We start from the raw sequence: 23,547 nt of genomic DNA on the forward strand, positions 1-23,547 counted from the left end.
CTTTTTGTTACTCTTTTTTGTACTTTGTTGGACACTAACACTAAATTTTCATTAGAATGAGATTTAAGATATAATTGAAGATCTAATTTTATATAAACCGAAGAACAGATAAAAAACTTTTACAGTCGTCCTATTTGCATAAAAGATATCATATGATACATTATATTAAAAACGAATATACTAAAAATGAATTTAGAAAATAACACAGTTTAAATAAACATTTTTTTAATTCATAACATTAATGGTATAGTGTGCATAGCTAATATAAAACAATACCAATATAGGTGTACGATATAATCGTATTTCAAATCTCACTGCATTAAGGAACCACAATACTACATAAAAATCTTTCAATAGAAAAAGTAGACGACATACACTTATCATCCGATCAAATGATTTCTTTGCACTATGTCTCGAGCACTACCCTCCAGCGAATGTAAAACCTGCAAATGAAGAAACAAGAATGAGTGCTCGCTAATTATCGACGAAAGTTTCCCCACTGTGTGTCCCCTTGCCTACAAAGCGCACACACGTGGAGGAGTTCAAACGAAGAGACGCGCGCTTGCGTTCTGACCATATCGTGTCGAAAGTTTCTATCCTGTCGATCAGTCGTCCCTGTACACCAGAGCTGTCAGTATGCATGATCGACCATACACCACAGTTGATGATCAGCTGAGAAACATACATTATGAAAACGATATACATTACACGCTGCAAATGTGCCAATGGCTGTTAAAACCAATCGGAGTGTGGCCTCTCGTTAGTAATCATACCAGTAAACTAGAGCAGCTTGTCTCGGTCATCCTGATGATCATGTGCTTCTCCAGTTTGCTCTTTATTATCTTACCATCATTTTATCATATCTTTTTCGTGGAGAAGAGTGTGCACGTGAAAGTGAAACTGCTCGGCCCAGTTGGCTTTTGTCTCTCTTCCACGATTAAATATTGCTACCTTGGTGTGAAAGGAGCCTTCTTTGAACGTTGCATCCAGCATGTTGAAAAAGACTGGAAAATGGTACAGGATCCGAATCATCGAACGATCATGTTAAAATATGCGACGGTCAGCAGAAAACTCATCACACTTTGTGCCATTTTTCTATATACTGGCGGAATGTCATATCACACGGTAATGCAATTCTTATCGAAAGAAAGGAATAAGAAGAATTATACATTTAGACCACTGACTTATCCTGGCTACGATTCGTTCTTGGATACTCAATCCAGTCCTACGTACGAAGTTGTGTTTTTCCTCCAGTGCTTCGCTGCTATGATCATGTACAGCGTGACGACGGTTGCATACAGTTTAGCTGCGATCTTTGTTACTCACATTTGTGGACAGATCCAAGTACAAATAGCAAGATTGCATGATTTAGTGGAAAACGAGAAGAGAAAGAACGACGGCCGTGATTCTATGTCCGTTATTGTGCACGATCACGTGGAAGTTTTAAGGTAAGGAATATAAAATAAGTATACAACGAGAGTTTTATAAAATGAAGGAAATGTTAGAGAACGAAACACGTGGATATTTTAGATTTTCGAAAAATGTTGAGGAAGCTTTGCGTGAAATATGTCTGACGGAGATTGTCGAATCGACGATTATTATGTGTTTACTCGAATATTATTGTATGATGGTAAACAATTCAATTAATATCTCTTTATTTTCTATGGTTATGAAAAGATGTTATTCGCAATATATTTTAGGAATGGCAAAATAGCGATGCGATCGCCATATTAACTTACGTTACTCTGTTGATCTCCTTCACATTTAATATATTTATATTTTGCTACATAGGCGAAATTCTCACTGAACAGGTAGCTACAAAAGAATTTCGCTTATTTATGTATTTTTTACGTTATTAAGTGTTTTCGATGGTCGTAATTAGTGTAGCCAAATTGGTACAACTTCCTATGAAATCGAATGGTATCAGCTGCCAGCTAAGAAAGCTTATGACCTAATTCTACTGATCTCCATATCTCACTATCCACCAAAGCTGACGGCCGGAAAAATAATTGAACTGTCTCTGAATACTTTTAGCTGTGTAAGTTTTTATTTTTGAAATAGTGTTAATATTATGACACAATTAAATCAAAGTTTTACTCTTTACTGTTTCCAGGTAGCAAAATCGTCGGTAATTTATTTGAATTTACTTCGAACAGTTACTGACTGGTAATTTAACTTACGATTTCTGATCATATTAACATGAAATTATGCCATTCCACTACTGAAAAATTATTATTACAGATATTCTGTCCCAAATGTGATGCTGGCGTTCTACTTGGAATTTACACGATCTATTTAATATTCTTAGTGAAATCGGATATTCATTGTTGAAATAATTTGAATTATTTTAATATTAAACTTTACAATATACAACAGACAGAATAATACGGTAAACGATTGAAAATTGGAAAAGTGACATTAAAAACTGGATTGATGATTGAATTCTAGAAACGATACACGACAGGATTTTAACCTTTCGTTTTTTTCCCATAATTACATTTTTCTTCTCTTCATTATCCACTAAAAAAAAGATGTTAATCTTACATTTTCAGACATATAAAATAGTATTGCTGGAAATATCCCTAAAACATCTCCGTCCCTTTTCATAAACCTCATCGCGTATAATTAAATTCTAAAGCTGCTGCTAACATAAAAAGTTACCATATAATTTTCTTCAAACAAAGCAGACATCCATTGCACAAAACACTCGACAGGCAAACTTGGAAAATGTCGCTATTAGTTAAATATATATATATAAAGATTCCAACAATTTAAAACACTGATAGTGTGATATGTGTATTCAACACAAAGTATAATACGTTCTGACATACAGTAGTACAATATATATCTAACATAAAAATATTAATTCATAGTTCACATCATACGTCATTTAGGAACCATAATAAGATATGTCATCACCTATAACAAAATTTAAAAAGTGGACTACAACAAACTTATTATTCGATCACACTACTTCTGCGCTCTGTAACTACACTCAAGCACCACAGTTCGCCTCCAACATGCGAATACAGAACCTATAAAAGATGAAAAAACTTGCATGCTTAATAATCACCGAAGAAAGTTTCCCCTACGAAGCCCCCTCATTCACGAAGCATGTGGAGAAGTTCATCGAAACGGAGAAGCGCGCGCTTGCGTTCTGACAGTATCGTGTTGAAAGTTTCTATCCTATCGGCCAGTCGACAGTGTGCACTAGAGCTGCCAGTATGTATGATCGATCATACACTATAGTTGACGATCAACTGAAAAATAACCATTACCAAAACGACATACATTACACGCTGCAGATGTGTCAATGGCTGTTGAAGCTGATTGGAATATGGCCTCTCCTTAACAATCATACTAGCAGACTCGAACAGCTCCTCTCAATCGTACTCATGATCACGTGCTACTCCAGCATATTCTTCATCATCTTGCCATCTGGTCATCATTTCTTCTTCGTAGAGAAAAATTTATATATGAAGATGAAAATGCTCGGTCCGGTTAGCTTCTGTGTATTTGCAACAGTTAAGTACAGTTACCTCGCCCGAAAAGGAGCCTTCCTACAGAGGTGCATCCGACAGCTCAAAAATGACTGGAAGAGAGTGCAGGATCCGAGTCATCGGGCGATTATGTTAAAATACGCGGGCATTAGCAGAAAGCTTATCACCATGTGCGCTGTTTTTATATATACAGGTGGAATGTCCTATCACACGGTGGCGCAATTCTTGTCCAAGGAGAGGACTAGAGAAAATTACACAGTTAGACCATTGGCGTATATCGGTTACGACCCGTTTTTTGATACGCAATCCAGTCCTACGTATGAAATCGTGTTCTTTCTTCACTGCTTCGCTGCTATGATTATGTATAGCATCACCACGGTTGCATATGGTTTGGCTGCAGTGTTTGTTACTCACGTTTGTGGCCAGATTCAAATACAAATAGCAAGATTGCAGAATTTGGTGGAGAGCAAGGATCGTGATCTCTTTAGTGTGATTGTGCACGATCACGCGGAAACATTAAGGTAACGAATATCAAAGTTGTTAATTGATAAGATCTCCAACATGATAAGAGTTTATGCACTTTTCATACAATTTATATATCGTACAGTCGGTGACAAAAATAAATGAATAGGTAGTGCAAGGTGGTATCAATAAAGTTTCGTTAAATACGACCTGTTTGCAAAAAAAAATGTAAATATTAATTTCAATTATTTAATAAATAATCTATATATTATAATGCTATACATATAATAAATAAAATTCAATACACTACTAATACTAATTCAGTTAAACTTCATTGATATCTACTCCGCCTGTACACTTAATCCCTTCCCGACTGTATTCTAATGTATAACGAAATCTTTTATATTACGAAAAGAATCTTATATAAAGAAGTAAATGTATGAAAATTTCAGATTTTCAAAGAACATCGAAGATGCTTTGTATCAGATATGCTTAACAGAAATCGTAGAGTGCACGATTTGCATGTGTATACTGGAATATTACTGCTTAATGGCAAGCAATTGAACTGATATGTCTTTATGTATTTTAATGATTAATTGCAAGAAAGTGTCATTATGTTAAATGCTTTTTAGGAATGGGCAAACAGTGATCTAATCGCTACATTGACTTATATGACTCTGTTGACCTCCTTCACATTTAATATATTTATATTTTGCTACATAGGCGAACTTCTCACTGAACAGGTAGTTAAACAGGAATTTCGCTTATTTACACATTTTCTATATTATTAAGCGTTCTCAATGATCGTAATTAGTGTAGCCAAATTGGTACAACTTCCTACGAAATCGAATGGTATCAGCTGCCAGCTAAGAGAGCTTACGACCTAATTCTACTGATCTCTATATCTCAATATCCACCGAAACTAACGGCCGGTAAAATTATTGAATTGTCTCTGAATACTTTTAGCTCCGTAAGTTCTTATTTTTTAAATAATTTTAATATTATGACACAATTAAATCAAAATTTTGTACTTTACTATTTCCAGGTAGCAAAAACATCGCTAGTTTATCTGAATTTACTTCAAACAGTTACAGACTAGTAATGAAATGTATGATTTTTGACAATACTACCATGAAATAATGTTAGTCTATTGCTGAGTACTTACTTTTCCAGACATTCTGTCCCAAATGGGATGCTGAAGCTGTACCTGAAATTTACATAATTTATTTAATATTCTGAGTGAAGTCTCCAATTTATTATTGAAATAATTTGAATTATTTTAGTGTTAGACTCTAAAATATACAACGGACTAAATTATACGATAAACGTTTGAAAATTTGAAACGTGAAATTAAAAACTGAATTGGTGATTGTATTTTAGAAAGGATATGCAACAGGAATTCTAACTTCCGTTCTTTCTTTTTCCCATACTTACATTTTTCTCCTTTTCATAATCCATTAAAAAAGAGATCTTAATCTTACATTTCCGGACATGTAAATTTCTGAAAAATTTCCTCCAAAATATCTTTGTCTTTTTTATAATCCATAAGGTGTATAATAAAATTCTATAGCCGCTATTAACATAAAAGGATACTGTCACAGCGCTTCAAGACAATTGTAAAGCCTTCCAGTCTTCAGAAGTAGTTTAAGGAAACGACAGCTGCTTCTGTACAACAAAAGACAACACAACGATGCAAAATTGTGTGGTATTAGTATACTATTTTCTTTTCTTTAAACTCTGCGCGCTTTATTATTTTCTTGCCTGCAAACCTTTAGTCGGACACTCGAACTTCGCATGCGATCACCTGTCGCTGCTCTGATGTGACCTGTATGTCGCAACTGGACTTCCTCTTTCTATGAAACGTGCACTAACCAATTGCTTTTTCTGTCTACCCTCTCTAACTCAGCCCAATAACTTGCTAGTAATAGAACTTCATTAAGTGAACACTCATTTCTTCTACCTAGTATCTGGTCTCTTCCAAACTGCCCTTAAGCTTTAGAAACTCAATTGCTGTAAGTTGCAGCTCGACGCAATAGAGTAAAATTTCACATGAACAACCTCTCGCATTGCAACAGGTACAACATAATTTTTCAAAAACAAAGCAGAAGTCCATTACACAAAACAGTCTAAAGACTATTAAATAGATACATATATAAAAATTATTACAATTTAAAACATCGATAGAATAAAATGTATATGCAATATAAAATATAATACACACTGGCACGCAATAAAACGATATATATATTTGACACAGAAATATTAATTCTTCACAGCCATTTAAAAAGCACAATAAGATATATCGCCACTTATAGTAAAATTAAATAATTGGTACACGACATACGTTTATTCTCCGATCGCACGATTACTCTGCACAGTAACTCCATTAAACTTCTCCTCCAACATGCGAATACAGAACCTGTAAAAGATGAAAAAACTTGCATGCTTAATAATCACCGAAGAAAGTTTCCCCTACGAAGCCCCCTCATTCACGAAGCATGTGGAGAAGTTCATCGAAACGGAGAAGCGCGCGCTTGCGTTCTGACAATATCGTGTTGAAAGTTTCTATCCTATCGGCCAGTCGACAGTGTGCGCTAGAGCTGCCAGTATGTATGATCGATCATACACCATAGGTGACGATCAACTAAAAAACAACCATTACCAGAACGACATACAATACACGCTGCAGATGTGTCAATGGCTGTTGAAGCTGATTGGAATATGGCCTCTGGTTAACAATCACACTAGCAGATTCGAACAGCTCCTCTCAATCGTCGTGATGATCATATGCTTCTGCAGTATATTCTTCATCATCTTACCATCTGGCCATCACTTCTTCTTCGTAGAGAAAAATCTTTACATGAAGATGAAAATGCTCGGTCCGGTTAGTTTCTGTGTATTTGCAACAGTTAAGTACAGTTACCTTGCCCTAAAAGGAGCCTTCCTGCAGAGATGCATCCGACAGCTCAGAAATGACTGGAAGAGAGTGCAAGATCCGAGTCATCGGGCGATCATGTTAAAATACGCGGGCGTCAGCAGAAAGCTTATCACCGTGTGCGCTGTTTTTATATATACAGGTGGAATGTCCTATCACACGGTGGCGCAATTCTTGTCCAAGGAGAGGACTAGAGAAAATTACACAGTTAGACCATTGGCGTATATCGGTTACGACCCGTTTTTTGATGCGCAGTCCAGCCCTACGTATGAAATCGTGTTCCTTCTTCACTGCTTCGCTGCTATGATTATGTATAGCATCACCACGGTTGCATATGGTTTGGCTGCAGTGTTTGTTACTCATGTTTGTGGCCAGATTCAAATACAGATTGTAAGGTTGCAGAATTTGGTGGAGAGCAAGGATCGTGATCTTTTTACTGTTATTGTGCGCGATCACGTGAAAATTTTAAGGTAACGAATATCGAATTTATCAATTGATGATATTTCTACCGTTATAAGAATGTGTGAGCTTTTTACTAGAAATTATATACCATACAGACAGAGACAAAAATAAATAAACAGGTAGCGCAAATTAATATCAAAGGAGTTTTATTTATTTATTTACGAAATAGTCTATATAATATAAGGATATACATAGAATGAATGAAACTCGATATAAGACTAACACCAGTACGATTAAACTTCGTGCTGATTACTATTCTTGGTTGTTCTAATTGGCTACTTAGTTTCCTGCTCAACTGTATTCATATACATGTTCAAATATTTCTTATGTTATAGACGGGATTTTATATAGAAAAGTAAATACATCGAAATTTCAGATTTTCTAAAAATATCGAAGATGCTTTGTACCAGATTTGCTTGACAGAGATCGTAGAATGCACGATAAATATGTGTATGCTCGAATATTACTGCTTGGTGGTAAGCAACTCAATTAATATATATTTATTTACGTTGAAGATACATTTTAAGAAATTGAAATTTTGATAAATGTCTTTTAGGAATGGGCAAACAGTGATCTAATCGCTACATTGACTTATATGACTCTGTTGATTTCCTTCACATTTAATATATTTATATTTTGCTACATAGGTGAACTTCTTTCTGAGCAGGTAGTTGCAAGACAATTTTGTTTACTCGCGTATTGTCTTCGTCTCATTAGACATTCTCAATGATCATAATTAGTGTAGTGAAATTGGTACAGTTTCCTATGAAATCGACTGGTATAACTTGCCAGCTAAAGAAGCTTACGACCTAATTCTACTGATCTCTATATCTCAATATCCACCAAAACTAACTGCCGGAAAAATAATTGAATTATCTCTGAACACTTTTAGCTCCGTAAGTTTCTGGTTTGTACACAATTTCACAGTATACCGAATCGAATAATTTAAATGAAATATAATGATAAACTTCTGCACTTAAAAATTTGCAGGTAGCAAAAACGTCATTAGTTTATTTGAATTTACTTCAAACAGTTGCAGATTGGTAAAAACACTTATCTTTTACTATCAGAATCGTAAAATCATATCATCATATTATTAAAAAATTATTTTCGCAGATGAAACCTCTTCGAAATGTGAAATTCAGGTATCAGAATTAATTGTAGTAGATGATCAATCTAAATAGGAATAGTTCCAAATTTGTCCAATATTAAAAGTGCAATTTTTTTCAATACAAAGTGTATCTCTTCATAACAACTGTATAGCTTACAGTCGTATACCATTTGAAAAGCAGTAACACCTAATCGTCGAGAACTTATGCATGATACCAGCTTTCGATCTCTTCTGTTTGCCTTACAAAACTGGTTTCTAGCTGTACATATAACATATAATATCAGACGCTCGTTTTTTTTAAGCAGCATGCATCGATTTGCAAGCTGCGAATAGTAATATATTTTCAGATGTACGCACAAGACATCACGAGCTCAAACTTAACAACCTCACAATCAATGCACTTGAATTTGTAAATAGCTGCATTTGATTCGTTTACAAATATGCACCTCTGCGACCGATGTCAGAAAGATCATCCGCGAAATCTAAATTATGAGAAAGAAATCGATAACGTAACGATACACAACAAACAAAATCTGAGTACCATCGAGATGTAACCCATCGTGCTAGAAGACATCAGCATGGTTTCACCAAACAATTTATATTGCTGACAGTACCAGAAAGTTGGTGACATGGTTTACATGACGAACTGGTATCAGTTGCCCGGTAAAGATCCTTTGTATAATTATGATCACTTAACGATCTCAAATGGAAGTTAAAATAACAAATAGATACATATATAAAAATTATTACAATTTAAAACATCGATAGAATAAAATGTATATCCAACATAAAATACAATACACATTGACATGCAATAGCATAATATATGTATTTAACATAAACATATTAGTTCATACTTCACATCTCATCATATTGAAATCACAATAAAGTATTTCATCCCTTACAGCAAAATGTTAAAAGTAGAACACCACACACGTTTATTAGCTGAATGCACGATTTCTTTGCACTGTAACTCCACTAAACCTCTCCTCCAACATGCGAATACAGAACCTGTAAAAGATAAAAAAACTTGCATGCTTAATAATCACCGAAGAAAGTTTCCCCTACGAAGCCCCCTCATTCACGAAGTATGTGGAGAAGTTCATCGAAACGGAGGAGCGCGCGCTTGCGTTCTGACAATATCGTGTTGAAAGTTTCTATCCTATCGGCCAGTCGACAGTGTGCGCTAGAGCTGCCAGTATGTATGATCAATCATACACCATAGGTGACGATCAACTAAAAAACAACCATTACCAGGACGACATACATTACACGCTGCAGATGTGTCAATGGCTGTTGAAGCTGATTGGAATGTGGCCCCTCGTTAACAATCACACGAGCAGACTGGAACAGCTTCTCTCAGTCGTCGTGATGATCATATGCTTCTGCAGTATATTCTTCATCATCTTGCCATCTGGCCATCACTTCTTCTTCGTAGAGAAAAATCTTTACATGAAGGTGAAAATGCTCGGTCCAGTTGGCTTCTGTGTATTTGCCACAGTTAAGTACAGTTACCTTGCCCTAAAAGGAGCCTTCCTGCAGAGGTGCATCCGACAGCTCAAAAATGACTGGAAGAGAGTGCAGGATCCGAGTCATCGAGAAATTATGTTAAAATACGCGGGCATTAGCAGAAAGCTTATCACCATGTGCGCCGTTTTTATATATACAGGTGGAATGTCCTATCACACGGTAGCGCAATTCTTGTCCACGGATAAGACTAGAGAGAATTATACAGTTAGACCATTGACTTATATCGGTTACGATCCGTTTTTTGATACGCAATCTAGTCCTACCTATGAAATCGTGTTCTTTCTCCACTGTTTCGCTGCTATGATTATGTATAGCATCACCACGGTTGCATATGGTTTGGCTGCAGTGTTTGTTACTCATGTTTGTGGCCAGATTCAAATACAGATTGTAAGGTTGCAGAATTTGGTGGAGAGCAAGGATCGTGATCTTTTTGCTGTTATTGTGCGCGATCACGTAGAAACTTTAAGGTAATGCATATCGAATTTATTAATCGACAAGACTTCTCTTTTAATAAGAATGAATTTTAACACGATAAGAATCTGTGCGTATTTTCCTACATCTTTCGTACATACTGTTGGGAACAAAAATAAGTGGATAGGTGGTGAAAATTGTTATAAAGTTTCGCTAAATACGGAACACCTACACAATAATATAAATATTAATTTCATTTTTTTACTAAATTATCTATGTAATGTAAGGATATATAATAAAGATATATAATAAATGAAACACAATAACATTAATACCAGTTCGATTCTGCTTCACTGACCGCTATCCCAATTGACCACTTACTTTTCTTCTCAAATGTATTCATACAGATATTTGAATATTTTACATACACATATATCTTCTTTTTTGGAAATTTCAGATTTTCGAAAAATATCGAAGATGCTTTATACCAGATTTGCTTGACAGAGATCGTAGAGTGCACGATGAATATGTGTATGCTCGAATATTACTGCTTGATGGTAAGCGATTGAATTACTATATGTTTCTTTATGTTAAAGATAGATTGTAAGTGAACATAATTGTGATAAATGTATTTTAGGAATGGGCAAGCACTGATCTAATCGTTACATTCACCTATATTACTCTGTTGACTTCCTTTACATTTAATATATTTATATTTTGCTACATAGGTGAACTACTTTCTGAGCAGGTACAAATTTCTTTTTTATATATTTTTTATTTCATTAGATATTCTTAATGATTATAATTAGTGTAGCGAAATTGGTACAGCTTCTTATGAAATCGACTGGTATAACTTGCCAGCTAAAGAAGCTTACGATCTTATTCTACTGATCTCTATATCTCAGTATCCGCCAAAACTAACTGCTGGAAAAATAATTGAATTATCTCTGAACACTTTTAGCTCCGTAAGTTTCTGATTTGTAAACAATTTCACTGTATACCGAGTCGAATAATTTAAATAAAATAGAATAATAAACTTCTGCACTTAAAAATTTCCAGGTAGCAAAAACGTCATTAGTTTATTTGAATTTACTTCAAACAGTGGCAGATTGGTAAGAACACATATCTTTCACTATCGTAATCATACAATTGTATTATGCTACTATTGAAAAATTATTTTTTCAGATATCACTTATTAAATCTAAAATGCAGGTATCAAAATTAATCATAGCAGATAATCAATCTAAATTCGAATAGTTTCAAATTTGTTCAGTATTAAAATCAGTGAGAGAAAATATATATATCTGAAACATTTCTATTAGCAGTTGATACAATTTCGCAACTTGCACTTATTTATTGCTATTTCATGCGTCAAAATGCAGTCATCACATTCTTTTCCTTTTAAAACGAACAAAAAATATAATTTTTCAGTGAATTTTTATAGTAAAAAGACAGAAATGTCCGGAATATGCTAATGTTATGACATTTAAAATTTCATAACATATTCCACTTACATGTATTATAAAAATACATCTCCTTCAATACAAAATCACAACTATACAGCTTACAGTCGTATATCGTTTGGAAAACAGTAATACCAAACTTTCGAACACTTATGCGTAATTGCAGCTTTCCATCTCCTCTGTTTACCTTGCGGAACTGGCTACTAGTTGTTGTAAATATTCCATGCTATAGTTCCAGACGCGCCTTTTTTTCAGTCATATTGATCGATTTCCAAGTGTAGCTGTAAATAATAGTAGAGTTGCAGATGCACGCACGCAATATCACAAGCGTAAGCTCGGCGACATACAATCAATACACTTGAACTGTGGTAAACAGTCGTTCTCGATCCGCCCGCGAATATGCATCTTTCCGTTCGACAACCACGGAATACAAACTACGAGGAAGACATCGTTTACGTGACGAAACACAACAAATGGGTTCTGAGTACCATCGGCATGTGGCCCACTGTAGTAAAAGGAATCGGAAAATTTGTACCAAAAATTATAATAGGTCTGAGTAATTTCGTATCGTCTTTGAACGTACTGCAATTTATACTACACATTATACTGGAAGAAAAGAACCCTACATTAAAAGTGAGATTCTTAGGCTTGATTTGTTTTGCTTCAACCAATCTGATGAAGTATTGGGCTCTGATAGCGCGCAAATCGAATATCGAATACTGTATCGAACAGGTGCAGATAGATTGGAAGCAAGTGAGTCAGTCAAGTATATCTATGTCAGAAGCACAGAAGGCTTTTGTAGGTTTCTGTATTAAAATGAAAGATTACACCCAGTTTCCCTAAAATCAAATTTTATCACTTGTACCACTTATCCCCTGAACTACGCTCTGACTTACATATAAATGTGATTTAGTATGAGGAACGTTTGTGAAAAACATAAAAAATCATTTGACAGGTAGATTTCCAAAGAAATCGCATACTGATGTTAAAATACGGAAAGATGGGACGAGATCTGACCATATACAGTGCCGTGTTCATGTATGGCTCTGAAATGTTGTACATTACAATCATGCAATATGCATTGGGATCAATGCTGAAGGAAAATAATCGTACAACCAGAGTGCTAGTGTACCCTACCTATAGTGGATTGCTCGACGTCCAAAAAAGTCCCATCTACGAAATCGTGTACGTTCTCCAATGCTTGTGCACACTTTTGTTCAACTCCGTGACAGTTTCGTGTTGTGGATTGGCTGCGCTTTTTGCAACACACGCCTGTGGACAGATTGATATCGTTATGTCTCAATTAGATGACCTGGTCGATGGAAAATTCGCCGAGAAAAATTCTAGTCCGAACACTCGACTGACGGAAATCGTAAAACATCATATAAAAATTTTAAAGTACGTAGGTGAAATAAAAAGTTGCATGAAAGTATCAGGAAACATATCGCCTAATGTTATAGATTTTCTACTATGATTGAGACGGTTCTGCAGGAAGTGTGCTTTTTCGAATTCGTTGGTACCACGTTGGTAGTATGCTTCCTCGAATATTATTGTCTAACGGTACGTCCTTGTTTCTGCTAATTTGTGTTTATAGAAGTATATGGTATTTTTATGTTTTCAGTAGGATTGGCAAAGCAATAATAAAATTGGTGTGGCAACATACTCGATGCTACTGGTATCCTTGACGTTCAATATGTTCTTGTTATGCTACATTGGTAATCTTCTACTTGAAAAGGTATTTTGTAATACTCAACCTTTTCCAATATGGTCAAATAATCAATGTATGGAAATGGATTAATCAGTTTCGTTTGATATTCGGCGCTTACATTACAGAGTTCTGACATCGGAATATCTTGCTATATGATTGACTGGTACCGCTTACCACCTAAAACAGTTCAAGATCTTATGTTGATCATCGCTATGTCGAACACTCCAGTGAAAATTAGCGCCGGCAGAATATTTCTTTTATCCTTGCCTACTTTCGGAAATGTAGGTTTTTACAAATATTTCCTTCATGTTTTGCCTGTTCAAAATTTACACAAATCAACCGTTTAATCTACCGGTGACTAAATCTAACTTCGTCTTTGCAGATTCTAAAGACATCATTCGCGTACTTAAACTTCGTTCGGAATGCCACTATGTAATGATTTAATAATTATTCCGTTATTTTCGTATATTCACTTATGGAATAGTAAATAAAGAAATATATTGTAAAAATGTTTGTTGCTACCTAAATGTACATTATAGAGTATACATTATTATTAACTTCGGTAACGATAAATAACATTATGATAAACATACAGTGATTTTGACGATAGATTGATCAAGCAGGAGATTATAGAAAATGACGATATACTAAATCGTACTAATGTATGAAAATTAAAAAACATAAAAAAATACCAAGGTAAAGACAACATATTTTATTAATCGTATTTAATTACACGATGCCACATAAACATTGTATGACAACAAACCACAGACACAGTAATTTACTATGTCCACAAAACACAATCAGTCGCAGCCTATTTTCATGTAAAAAAAACCAATATTTAATAATATCGCGCAAAATTAACTGACAGTGATTAGATAATTAAATTAATAATAAGGTATTATGGTACAAACAAATTACAAAATATATGTTTCTTTTTTCAAACTACTTTCTCTAACAAGAGAGAAAGTAAAGGAATTGCAACGTATTTCATTAATAAATTACTCACATGTATGTATTGTTATTTTACATGAACATACATATCACGCACATGACATTGTGTTTTCATAACACTAGCAACTACTAATCGTCGTGCACTTATAGTCTAAACTGTTCCACTTATGTCTAGACAGAAAGTAAGATTCTATAGCTGGTAACGCTACCATCCATTTCCACAATTGCAGACGTTCTCTACATTCATGAGTAATAATCGATTTTGAAGTACTAAAAGAAATGCACGCACGCGATATCATGAGCGCAAGCTCAACGCCCTTACAATCGATGCACCTGAACTATCGTAAACAGTCGTTTTCCACCTGGCCACGAATATGCACCTCTCCGTTCGATATCAAGCCGATCAACCGCGGAATCCAAAATACGAGGAAGATATCATTTACGTGACGAAACACAATAAATGGGTTCTAAATTCCATCGGGATGTGGCCCGCTGTGCTAGAAGGCATCGGCAAATTTGTACCAAAAATTGTGATTGGACTCAGTAATTTCGTGTCGTTCTTCAGCGTAGTGCAGTGTGTGCTATATATTATATTGGAAGAAAAGGATCCTTTACTAAGACTAAGGCTCTTAGGATTGGCTTGCTATTCTTCGACCAACCTGATGAAGTATTGGGCTCTGATACTGCGCAAACCAAACATTGAATACTGCATCGAGCAGATACAGACAGATTGGAAGCAGGTCAGTCAAACTAATGTATGTGAAATGCTTAGTGGAAAAGTGAAAAACTGTATTGGTTACGGTTATTAGGATACCCATTTGTTACATACTTGTTAAAACATTCTAACAAATTTTACCATATTTAATGGTTCACATTAATATGTCCCATAAGAAACATACGGTGTGAGTAAAATAGGGTCTATAAAATATAAAATTGCAAAACACAAATTTATGAAATAGCTGTAAAATAAAAATAGCATGGGAGGTATATAATTTGCACGAAATATAGGGCTCCTTTCGTACACAAAGTAAGTTTACTAATACTCATGACCAGCAATATAAGTGCATTTTGTATTAAAATAAAAGACAAATATCTATAGAAAGAAACGATACCTAGTTAACAAATTTATTTAGAAAATATTTTATTAACTCTCATTACGTTATAAAGGCAATGGCTACGAACAATATTTACATAAAGCTTTACTTACGTTATATTATATTATAAATTATACGCGTGTATTACGAAGAGCTTCTTATCGGATTTTGTATGTATATTTCATTTTCACAGTATCAAATTTATGTAGTCACATGAAATACGTAGTACTCTATGATACGAAATTTAATATACTTGGACATAATTAACTAATATGTAAATAGAATATTATAGTAAATAAAGCGATGTGCAGAATATTTGTTGTAGTCACTGCATTTTTGGTAAAGTATTTTACTATTTGGAAACATACTGGTTTCTGTATTAAAATGTATCTTTACTCATAGTTTGCACAAATCAAAATTTTATCACTTACACCACTTCTCCCCTGAACTACCCACTTAAAATATTGTTTGTACAAAAATCATTTGTGCAATAATCATTTGGCAGGTAGAATTCCCAAGAAATCGCCTGTTGATGCTAAAATACGGAAAGATCGGACGAGATCTCACCATATACAGTGCCGCGTTCATGTATACCGCACTCGTGTGCTACGTTACGATCATGCAGTATGCAATGGGAATGAGCCTGAAGGAAAATAATCGTACAATCAGGGTGTTAGTGTACCCTACGTATAGTGGATTTTTCGATGCTCAAAAAAGTCCCATCTACGAAATCGTGTACGTTCTCCAATGCATGTGCACATTTGTATTCAACTCTGTGACAGTTGGGTGTTGTGCTTTGGCTGCTCTTTTTGCAACACACGCCTGTGGACAGCTTGATGTCGTTATATCTCAGTTAAATGATCTGGCCGATGGAAAATTCGCCAAGAAAAATTCTAATCCAAGCACTCGATTGATAGAAATCGTAGAACATCACATAAAAATTTTAAAGTACGAAGGTAAAATAAAACATTGTTTAATACTGACCAAACACATATCGCGTACTATTGTAGATTTTCTGCGATGATTGAGTCGGTTCTGCAGGAAGTGTGCTTTTTCGAATTCGTTGGTTCCACGTTTGTAATATGCTTGCTCGAATACTATTGTATAACGGTACGTTCTTGTTGTTGCTGGTTTGTATTTCTAGAAATTTATGGTATTTTTATGTTTTTAATAGGATTGGCAACAGAATAATAAAATTGGTTTGGCAACATACTCGATGTTACTGGTATCCTTGACGTTCAATATGTTCTTGTTATGCTACATTGGCAATCTTCTGCTAGAAAAGGTATTTCGTAATACTCAACTCTTTTCAATATAGTAAAGTAATCAATGTACGAAAATGTATTAATCAATTTCGTTTATTATTCGTCATTTACACTACAGAGTACTAACATCGGAATATCTTGCTATATGATTGACTGGTATCGCTTACCAGTCAAAACAGTTCAAGATCTTATGTTGATCATCGCTATGTCGAGTAGTCCGGTGAAAATTAGCGCTGGCAGAATGTTTCTTTTATCCTTGCCTACTTTCGGAAATGTAGGTTTTTACAAATATTTCCTTCATGTTTTGCCTGTTCAAAATTTACACAAATCAACCGTTTAATCTATCGATGACTAAATCTAACTTCGTCTTTACAGATTTTAAAGACATCATTCGCGTACTTAAACTTTATCAGGAATACTCTTATGTAACAATTTAATGATTATTCCGTTATTTTCGTAATCCAAGTGTAATATTAAATAAAGAAATTTGTTGTAATGGTATTGGTTGCTATTTTAATTTATATTTTATAGTACATAGCACTTTTTTTCCATAACGATACACTGCATTTTAGTGAATATGTAAGGTAACTTTGACACCCAAGTAAAAAATCGTAGAAAATAACAACATACTAGCATCTATTGCTATGTGAAATAGGTAAAAATAATATATTTTATTATTCGTATTTAAATGCACGAAACTTTGTACACATCATATTACATCAAACCACGTATATCATAATTTCGTCTGTCTACACTGCAATAACCAACATTCATTTAAAAGAAGTCAACATTTAAAAATATATCATAATATTAACTAGCAATAATTATATAATAAAATTAATAATAAGCTATTATTATAAAGATAAATTGGAAAATGTTGCATTTTCAAACTGCTCCTTTTAACAAATGCGAAAAAAGAGAAATTGAAAAGTATTTCATTAATAAGTTACTCACATATATATATATACATATATGCTGTTATTTTACGTGAATATATATATATCACGCACACGATATTGTGTTTTCTTAACACCAGTAGCTACTAATCGTCGTGCACTTATCTTTTAATCTGTTCCACTTATGTCTAGACAGAAAGTTAGATTCTATAGCTGGTAACGCTGTCCTCTATTTCCACAATTGCAGACGTTCACCACATTCATAAGTAATAATCGATATTGAATTGCTGCAAGAAATGCACGCACGCGATATCACGAGCGCAAGCTCAACGCCCTTACAATCGATGCACCTGAACTGTCGTAAACAGTCGTTTTCCACCTGTCCGCGAATATGCATCTTTCCGTTCGACAACCACGAAATCCAAACTACGAGGAAGACATCGTTTACGTGACGAAACACAACAAATGGGTTTTGAATTCCATCGGGATGTGGCCCGCTATGCTAAAAGGCATCGGAAAATTTGTACCAAAAATTGTAGTAGGTCTCAGTAATTTCGTGTCGGTTTTCAACGTACTGCAGTTTGTGCTTTACGTTATACTGGAAGAAAAAGACACTTCATTAAAACTGAGATTCTTAGGCTTGATTTGTTTTGCTTCAACCAATCTGATGAAGTATTGGGCTCTGATAGCGCGCAGACCGAACATCGAATACTGTATCGAACAGGTGCAAACAGATTGGAAGCAGGTTAGTCGGACAAGTATGTGAAAAGCTCAGAAACCTTTCGATTTCTGTATTAAAACGAAGTTTTTCACCCAATTACCTTAAAATCAAATTTTATCACTTGTACCATTTGTCCTCTGTACTACGCACTTATAAATATGATTTAGTATGAGGAACGTTTGTAAAAAACATAAAAATTATTTGACAGGTAGAATTCCAAAGAAATCGCATGCTGATGCTAAAATATGGAAAAATCGGTCGAGATCTCACCATATACAGTGCCGTGTTCATGTACAGCTCTGAAATGTGCTATATTACAATCATGCAATATGCAATGGCATCAGTCCTGAGGGAAAATAATCGTACAACCAGAGTGCTAGTGTACCCTACATATAGTGGATTTTTCGACGCCCAAAAAAGTCCCATCTACGAAATAGTGTACGTTCTCCAATGCATGTGCACACTTTTGTTCAACTCTGTGACAGTTGCGTGTTGTGGATTGGCTGCGCTTTTTGCAACACACGCTTGTGGGCAGATTGATGTCGTTATATCTCAATTAAATGATCTGGTCGATGGAAAATTCGCCAAGAAAAATTCTAAGACAGACACTCGACTGATAGAAATCGTAGAGAACCACATAAAAATTTTAAAGTACGTAGGTAAAATAATAAATTGCATGAAACTGACAAACGACAGATCGGCTACTGTTATAGATTTTCTACAATGATTGAGACGGTTCTGCAGGAAGCGTGCTTTTTCGAATTCGTTGGTTCCACGTTGGTAATATGCTTGCTCGAATACTACTGTATAACGGTACGTTCTTGTTGCTTCTGATTTATGTCTTCAGGAATTTTCCATAGTCTTATGTATTTAGTAGGAATGGCAAGAAAATAATAAGATTGGTGTGGCAACATTCTCGATGCTATTAGTATCCTTAACATTTAATATGTTCTTGTTATGCTACATTGGTAATCTTCTAATAGAAAAGGTATTTTGTAATATTCAACTATTTTCAATGTATCAAAGTAATTAATGTACGAAAATGTATTGATCAATTTCGTTTATTATTCGTCATTTACACTACAGAGTACTAACATCGGAATATCTTGCTATATGATTGATTGGTACCGCTTACCAGTCAAAACAGTTCAAGATCTTATGTTGATCATCGCTATGTCGAATAATCCGGTGAAAATTAGCGCCGGCAGAATATTTCTTTTATCCTTGCCTACTTTCGGAAATGTAGGTTTTTACAAATATTTCCTTCATGTTTTGCCTGTTCAAAATTTACACAAATCAACCGTTTAATCTACCGGTGACTAAATCTAACTTCGTTTTTGCAGATTCTAAAAACATCATTCGCGTACTTAAACTTCGTTCGGAATGCCACTATGTAATGATTTAATAATTATTCCGTTATTTTCGTATATTCATTTATGGAATAGTAAATAAAGAAATATATTGTAAAAATGTTTGTTGCTACCTAAATGTACATTATACAGTATACATTATTATTAACTTCGGTAACGATAAATAACATTATGATAAACATACAGTGATTTTGACGATAGATTGATCAAGCAGATGATTATAGAAAATGACGATATACTAGATTGTACTAACGTATAAAATCATAAAAAAATACCAAGGTAAAGGCAATATATTTTATTAATCGTATTTAATTACACGGCGCCACATAAAAATTGTATGACATCAAACCACAGACACAATAGTTTACTATATCCAAAAAGTCACAGCCTATTTTCATGTACAAGAAACCAATATTTAATAATATCGTGCAAAATTAACTAGCAGTGATTAGATAATTAAATTAATAGTAAGGTATTATGGTACAAACAAATTACAAAATATATGTTTCTTTTTTCAAACTACTTTCTCTAACAAGAGAGAAAGTAAAGGAATTGCAACGTATTTCATTAATAAATTACTCACATGTATATATTGTTATTTTACATGAACATACATATCACGCACATGACATTGTGTTTTCATAACACTAGCAACTACTAATCGTCGTGCACTTATAGTCTAAACTGTTCCACTTATGTCTAGACAAAAAGTAAGATTCTATAGCTGGTAACGCTACCATCCATTTCCACAATTGCAGACGTTCTCTACATTCATGAGTAATAATCGATTTTGAAGTACTAAAAGAAATGCACGCACGCGATATCATGAGCGCAAGCTCAATGCCCTTACAATCGATGCACCTGAACTATCGTAAACAGTCGTTTTCCACCTGTCCGCGAATATGCATCCGTCCGTTCAACGTCGGACAGATCCACCGCAAAACACAAACTACGAAGAAGATATCGTTTACGTGACGAAACACAATAAATGGGTCCTGAATTCCATCGGGATGTGGCCTGCTGTGTTAAAAGGGATTGGCAAATTTATACCAAAAGTCGTAATCGGTCTCAGTAATATCGTGTCGTTTCTCAACGTAGTGCAGTGTGTGCTATACATTATATTGGAAGAAAACGATCCTTTACTACGACTGAGGCTCTTAGGCTTGGCTTGCTTCGCTTCAATCAATCTGATGAAGTATTGGGCTTTGATAGCACGCAAAACGAATATCGAATATTGTATCGAGCAAGTGCATACAGATTGGAAGCAGGTCAGTCGCGCAAGTATATGTGAAGGGCTCAATGGAAAAGAGAAACTCTCCTGGTTATAGGTATTAGGATACCCGCTTGTTATACACTTATTAGAAAACATGTTAGAAAAATAAAATAAGTGCAAAATAAATAGCACGAGGAGCTCATAATTTATACCACATATCACATTTTTTATACAGGATGGTTGGTAACTAGTGGTACAAGCGGAAAGGGGGTGATTCTACGCGAAAAAAGAAGTCGAAAATATAGAATAAAAATTTTTCGTTTGAGGCTTTGTTTTCGAGAAAATCGACCTTGAATTCTCGCTCGGAACGCGTGGGGTACGTTATAACGGATCTCACTCGATGGAAAAATTTAAAAAAACGAAAAAAATTAAAAAAAATGTTTATTCTATATTTTCGACTTCTTTTTTCGCGTAGAATCACCTCCTTTACGCTTGTACCACCAGTTACCAACTACCCTGTATACAACGTAAGTATCCTAATACTTGTGGCTGGCAGTGTACACGTATTTTGTGTAAAAGCAAGATAAATACCTTACAGAAAGAAAAGATACGCGATAAACATATTTACCTAGAAAAAATTTTACAAGTTCTCACTATATTAAAACTACAAATGGCTATAAAGAATGTTTGCACAAATCCTTCTTTATGTTATATTGTATTATATTGTAAACTACACTCGCATATTATGGAGCATTTTTATCACATTCTACATATTTCATTTTTTAAAAATACATAGTACTATGATACGGAATTTAATATACTCAAATCCAATTAATCTGTATGTAAATGTTATAATATATAAAATGGGATGCAAATACTGTTGTAAACACTGTACATATAATAAAACTGTTAACTCTAACAACACCCTAGAGTCTGTAAACATACTGGTTTCTGTGCTAAAATGTGACTTTACTCACAATTTCCCCAAATTAAAAATTTTTCTCTCAATCACTTATTTATAAACATGACTCAGTAGTATTATTTATAAAAAAATTGTAAAAATTATTTGACAGGTAGAAATCCAAAGAAATCGCATACTGATGTTAAAATACGGAAAGGTGGGACGAGATCTGACCATATACAGTGCCGTGTTCATGTATAGCGCTGAAATATGCTACGTTACAGTCATGCAGTATGCAATGGGATTGAATATGAAAGAAAATAATCGTACAATCAGACTGTTAGTGTATCCTACATATAGTGGATTTTTCGATGCCCAAAAAAGCCCTGTCTATGAAATTGTATACGTTCTTCAATGCATGTGCACATTTTTGTTTAACTCCGTAACAGTTGGGTGTTGTGGATTGGCTGCACTTTTTGCAACACATGCCTGTGGACAGATTGATATCGTCATATCTCAATTAGATGATCTGGTTGAAGGAAAATTCTCCGAGAAAAATTCTAATCCGAACACTCGACTGATGGAAATCGTAAAACATCACATAAGAATTTTAAAGTACGAAGGTAAAGTAAAACGTTGCTTGATACTGACCAAACACATATCGCGTACTATTGTAGATTTTCTGCGATGATTGAAACGGTTCTGCAGGAAGTGTGCTTTTTCGAATTCGTTGGTTCCACGTTTGTAATATGCTTGCTCGAATACTATTGTATAACGGTACGTTCTTGTTGTTGCTGGTTTGTATTTCTAGGAATTTATGATATTCTTATGTCGTTAGTAGGATTGGCAACAGAACGATAACATTGGTCTGGCAACTTACTCGATGCTACTAGTATCCTTGACGTTCAACATGTTCTTGTTATGCTACATTGGCAATCTTCTAATAGATAAGGTATTTTGTAATGCTCAACTCTTTTCAATATAGCAAAGTAATCAATGTACAAAAATGTATTTATCAATTTCACTTGTTATTCGTCATTTATGCTACAGAGTACTAGCGTCGGAATATCCTGCTATATGATTGACTGGTACCGCTTACCTATCAAGACAGTTCAAGATCTCATATTGATCATCGCTATGTCGAATAGTCCGGCAAAAATTAGCGCCGCCAGAATATTTATTTTATCTCTGCCTACTTTTGGGAATGTAGGTTTTGATAAACGTTACATCTATGATTTGCATGTTCAAATTTTATGTAAATCGAACTTTTTATCTTTAGGTGATTAAATATAATTTTATCTTTTTAGGTTCTAAAGACATCGTTCGCGTATTTAAATTTCATTCGGAATACCATTATCTACTAATTTCACAATTATTCTATTAATTTCATATGTCTAATCATAGAAAAGTAAATAAATAAATGTATTATGAAAGTATTCTTTGCTAGTTAAATATATATTGTATAGTGTACATTATTTTTTTATTTTGATACTGATACATAACATTTTGGTAAGTATGTACAGTGATTTTGATAATAGCTTATGCAGGTAG

General features: G+C 34.4%; 8 protein-coding genes across 8 annotated transcripts; all 8 read left to right on the forward strand.

Moving 5' to 3' along the window:
* The first annotated feature begins 255 nt into the window (after positions 1 to 255).
* On the forward strand, positions 256 to 2,204 carry Or52 (odorant receptor 52). The gene is made up of 5 exons (XM_033335782.2): positions 256 to 1,448; positions 1,531 to 1,630; positions 1,701 to 1,811; positions 1,883 to 2,038; positions 2,114 to 2,204. Exons 1-5 carry the CDS (start codon positions 637 to 639, stop codon positions 2,168 to 2,170), a joined length of 1,236 nt encoding a protein of 411 aa, XP_033191673.1. The 5' UTR covers positions 256 to 636; the 3' UTR covers positions 2,171 to 2,204.
* A 60-nt stretch (positions 2,205 to 2,264) lies between these two features.
* LOC117157700 (odorant receptor 13a-like) lies at positions 2,265 to 5,350 on the forward strand. The gene is made up of 5 exons (XM_033335920.2): positions 2,265 to 4,021; positions 4,415 to 4,514; positions 4,595 to 4,705; positions 4,777 to 4,932; positions 5,008 to 5,350. The coding sequence occupies exons 1-5, from the start codon at positions 3,225 to 3,227 to the stop codon at positions 5,059 to 5,061; spliced, it is 1,218 nt and encodes a 405-aa protein (XP_033191811.1). The 5' UTR covers positions 2,265 to 3,224; the 3' UTR covers positions 5,062 to 5,350.
* Positions 5,351 to 6,300: 950 nt separating this feature from the next.
* LOC117157696 (odorant receptor 10-like) lies at positions 6,301 to 8,303 on the forward strand. The gene is made up of 4 exons (XM_076619149.1): positions 6,301 to 7,368; positions 7,731 to 7,835; positions 7,916 to 8,026; positions 8,100 to 8,303. Exons 1-4 carry the CDS (start codon positions 6,571 to 6,573, stop codon positions 8,301 to 8,303), a joined length of 1,218 nt encoding a protein of 405 aa, XP_076475264.1. The 5' UTR covers positions 6,301 to 6,570.
* Positions 8,304 to 8,534: 231 nt separating this feature from the next.
* On the forward strand, positions 8,535 to 11,617 carry LOC117157609 (odorant receptor 4-like). The gene is made up of 5 exons (XM_076619280.1): positions 8,535 to 10,467; positions 10,869 to 10,968; positions 11,049 to 11,159; positions 11,221 to 11,376; positions 11,471 to 11,617. The coding sequence occupies exons 1-5, from the start codon at positions 9,671 to 9,673 to the stop codon at positions 11,525 to 11,527; spliced, it is 1,221 nt and encodes a 406-aa protein (XP_076475395.1). The 5' UTR covers positions 8,535 to 9,670; the 3' UTR covers positions 11,528 to 11,617.
* Positions 11,618 to 11,963: 346 nt separating this feature from the next.
* LOC117157722 (odorant receptor 10-like) lies at positions 11,964 to 14,882 on the forward strand. Its single transcript, XM_033335970.2, has 7 exons — positions 11,964 to 12,627; positions 12,830 to 13,272; positions 13,335 to 13,434; positions 13,499 to 13,609; positions 13,708 to 13,863; positions 13,965 to 14,278; positions 14,767 to 14,882. The coding sequence occupies exons 1-6, from the start codon at positions 12,274 to 12,276 to the stop codon at positions 14,016 to 14,018; spliced, it is 1,218 nt and encodes a 405-aa protein (XP_033191861.1). The 5' UTR covers positions 11,964 to 12,273; the 3' UTR covers positions 14,019 to 14,278; positions 14,767 to 14,882.
* Positions 14,883 to 15,018: 136 nt separating this feature from the next.
* On the forward strand, positions 15,019 to 17,235 carry LOC117157719 (odorant receptor 10-like). Its single transcript, XM_033335965.2, has 5 exons — positions 15,019 to 15,276; positions 16,136 to 16,578; positions 16,641 to 16,740; positions 16,805 to 16,915; positions 17,014 to 17,235. Exons 1-5 carry the CDS (start codon positions 15,019 to 15,021, stop codon positions 17,233 to 17,235), a joined length of 1,134 nt encoding a protein of 377 aa, XP_033191856.2.
* Positions 17,236 to 18,044: 809 nt separating this feature from the next.
* Positions 18,045 to 19,909, forward strand: LOC117157608 (odorant receptor 10-like). The gene is made up of 6 exons (XM_076619386.1): positions 18,045 to 18,536; positions 18,721 to 19,163; positions 19,226 to 19,325; positions 19,390 to 19,500; positions 19,599 to 19,754; positions 19,856 to 19,909. The coding sequence occupies exons 1-6, from the start codon at positions 18,183 to 18,185 to the stop codon at positions 19,907 to 19,909; spliced, it is 1,218 nt and encodes a 405-aa protein (XP_076475501.1). The 5' UTR covers positions 18,045 to 18,182.
* Positions 19,910 to 20,598: 689 nt separating this feature from the next.
* Positions 20,599 to 23,283, forward strand: LOC117157721 (uncharacterized). The gene is made up of 5 exons (XM_076619150.1): positions 20,599 to 21,150; positions 22,169 to 22,335; positions 22,674 to 22,773; positions 22,838 to 22,948; positions 23,047 to 23,283. Exons 1-5 carry the CDS (start codon positions 20,785 to 20,787, stop codon positions 23,281 to 23,283), a joined length of 981 nt encoding a protein of 326 aa, XP_076475265.1. The 5' UTR covers positions 20,599 to 20,784.
* Positions 23,284 to 23,547: the final 264 nt, after the last annotated feature.

Source organism: Bombus vancouverensis, chromosome 6, assembly GCF_051014615.1.
Source record: "Bombus vancouverensis nearcticus chromosome 6, iyBomVanc1_principal, whole genome shotgun sequence".
NCBI classification, from domain to species: domain Eukaryota; kingdom Metazoa; phylum Arthropoda; class Insecta; order Hymenoptera; family Apidae; genus Bombus; species Bombus vancouverensis.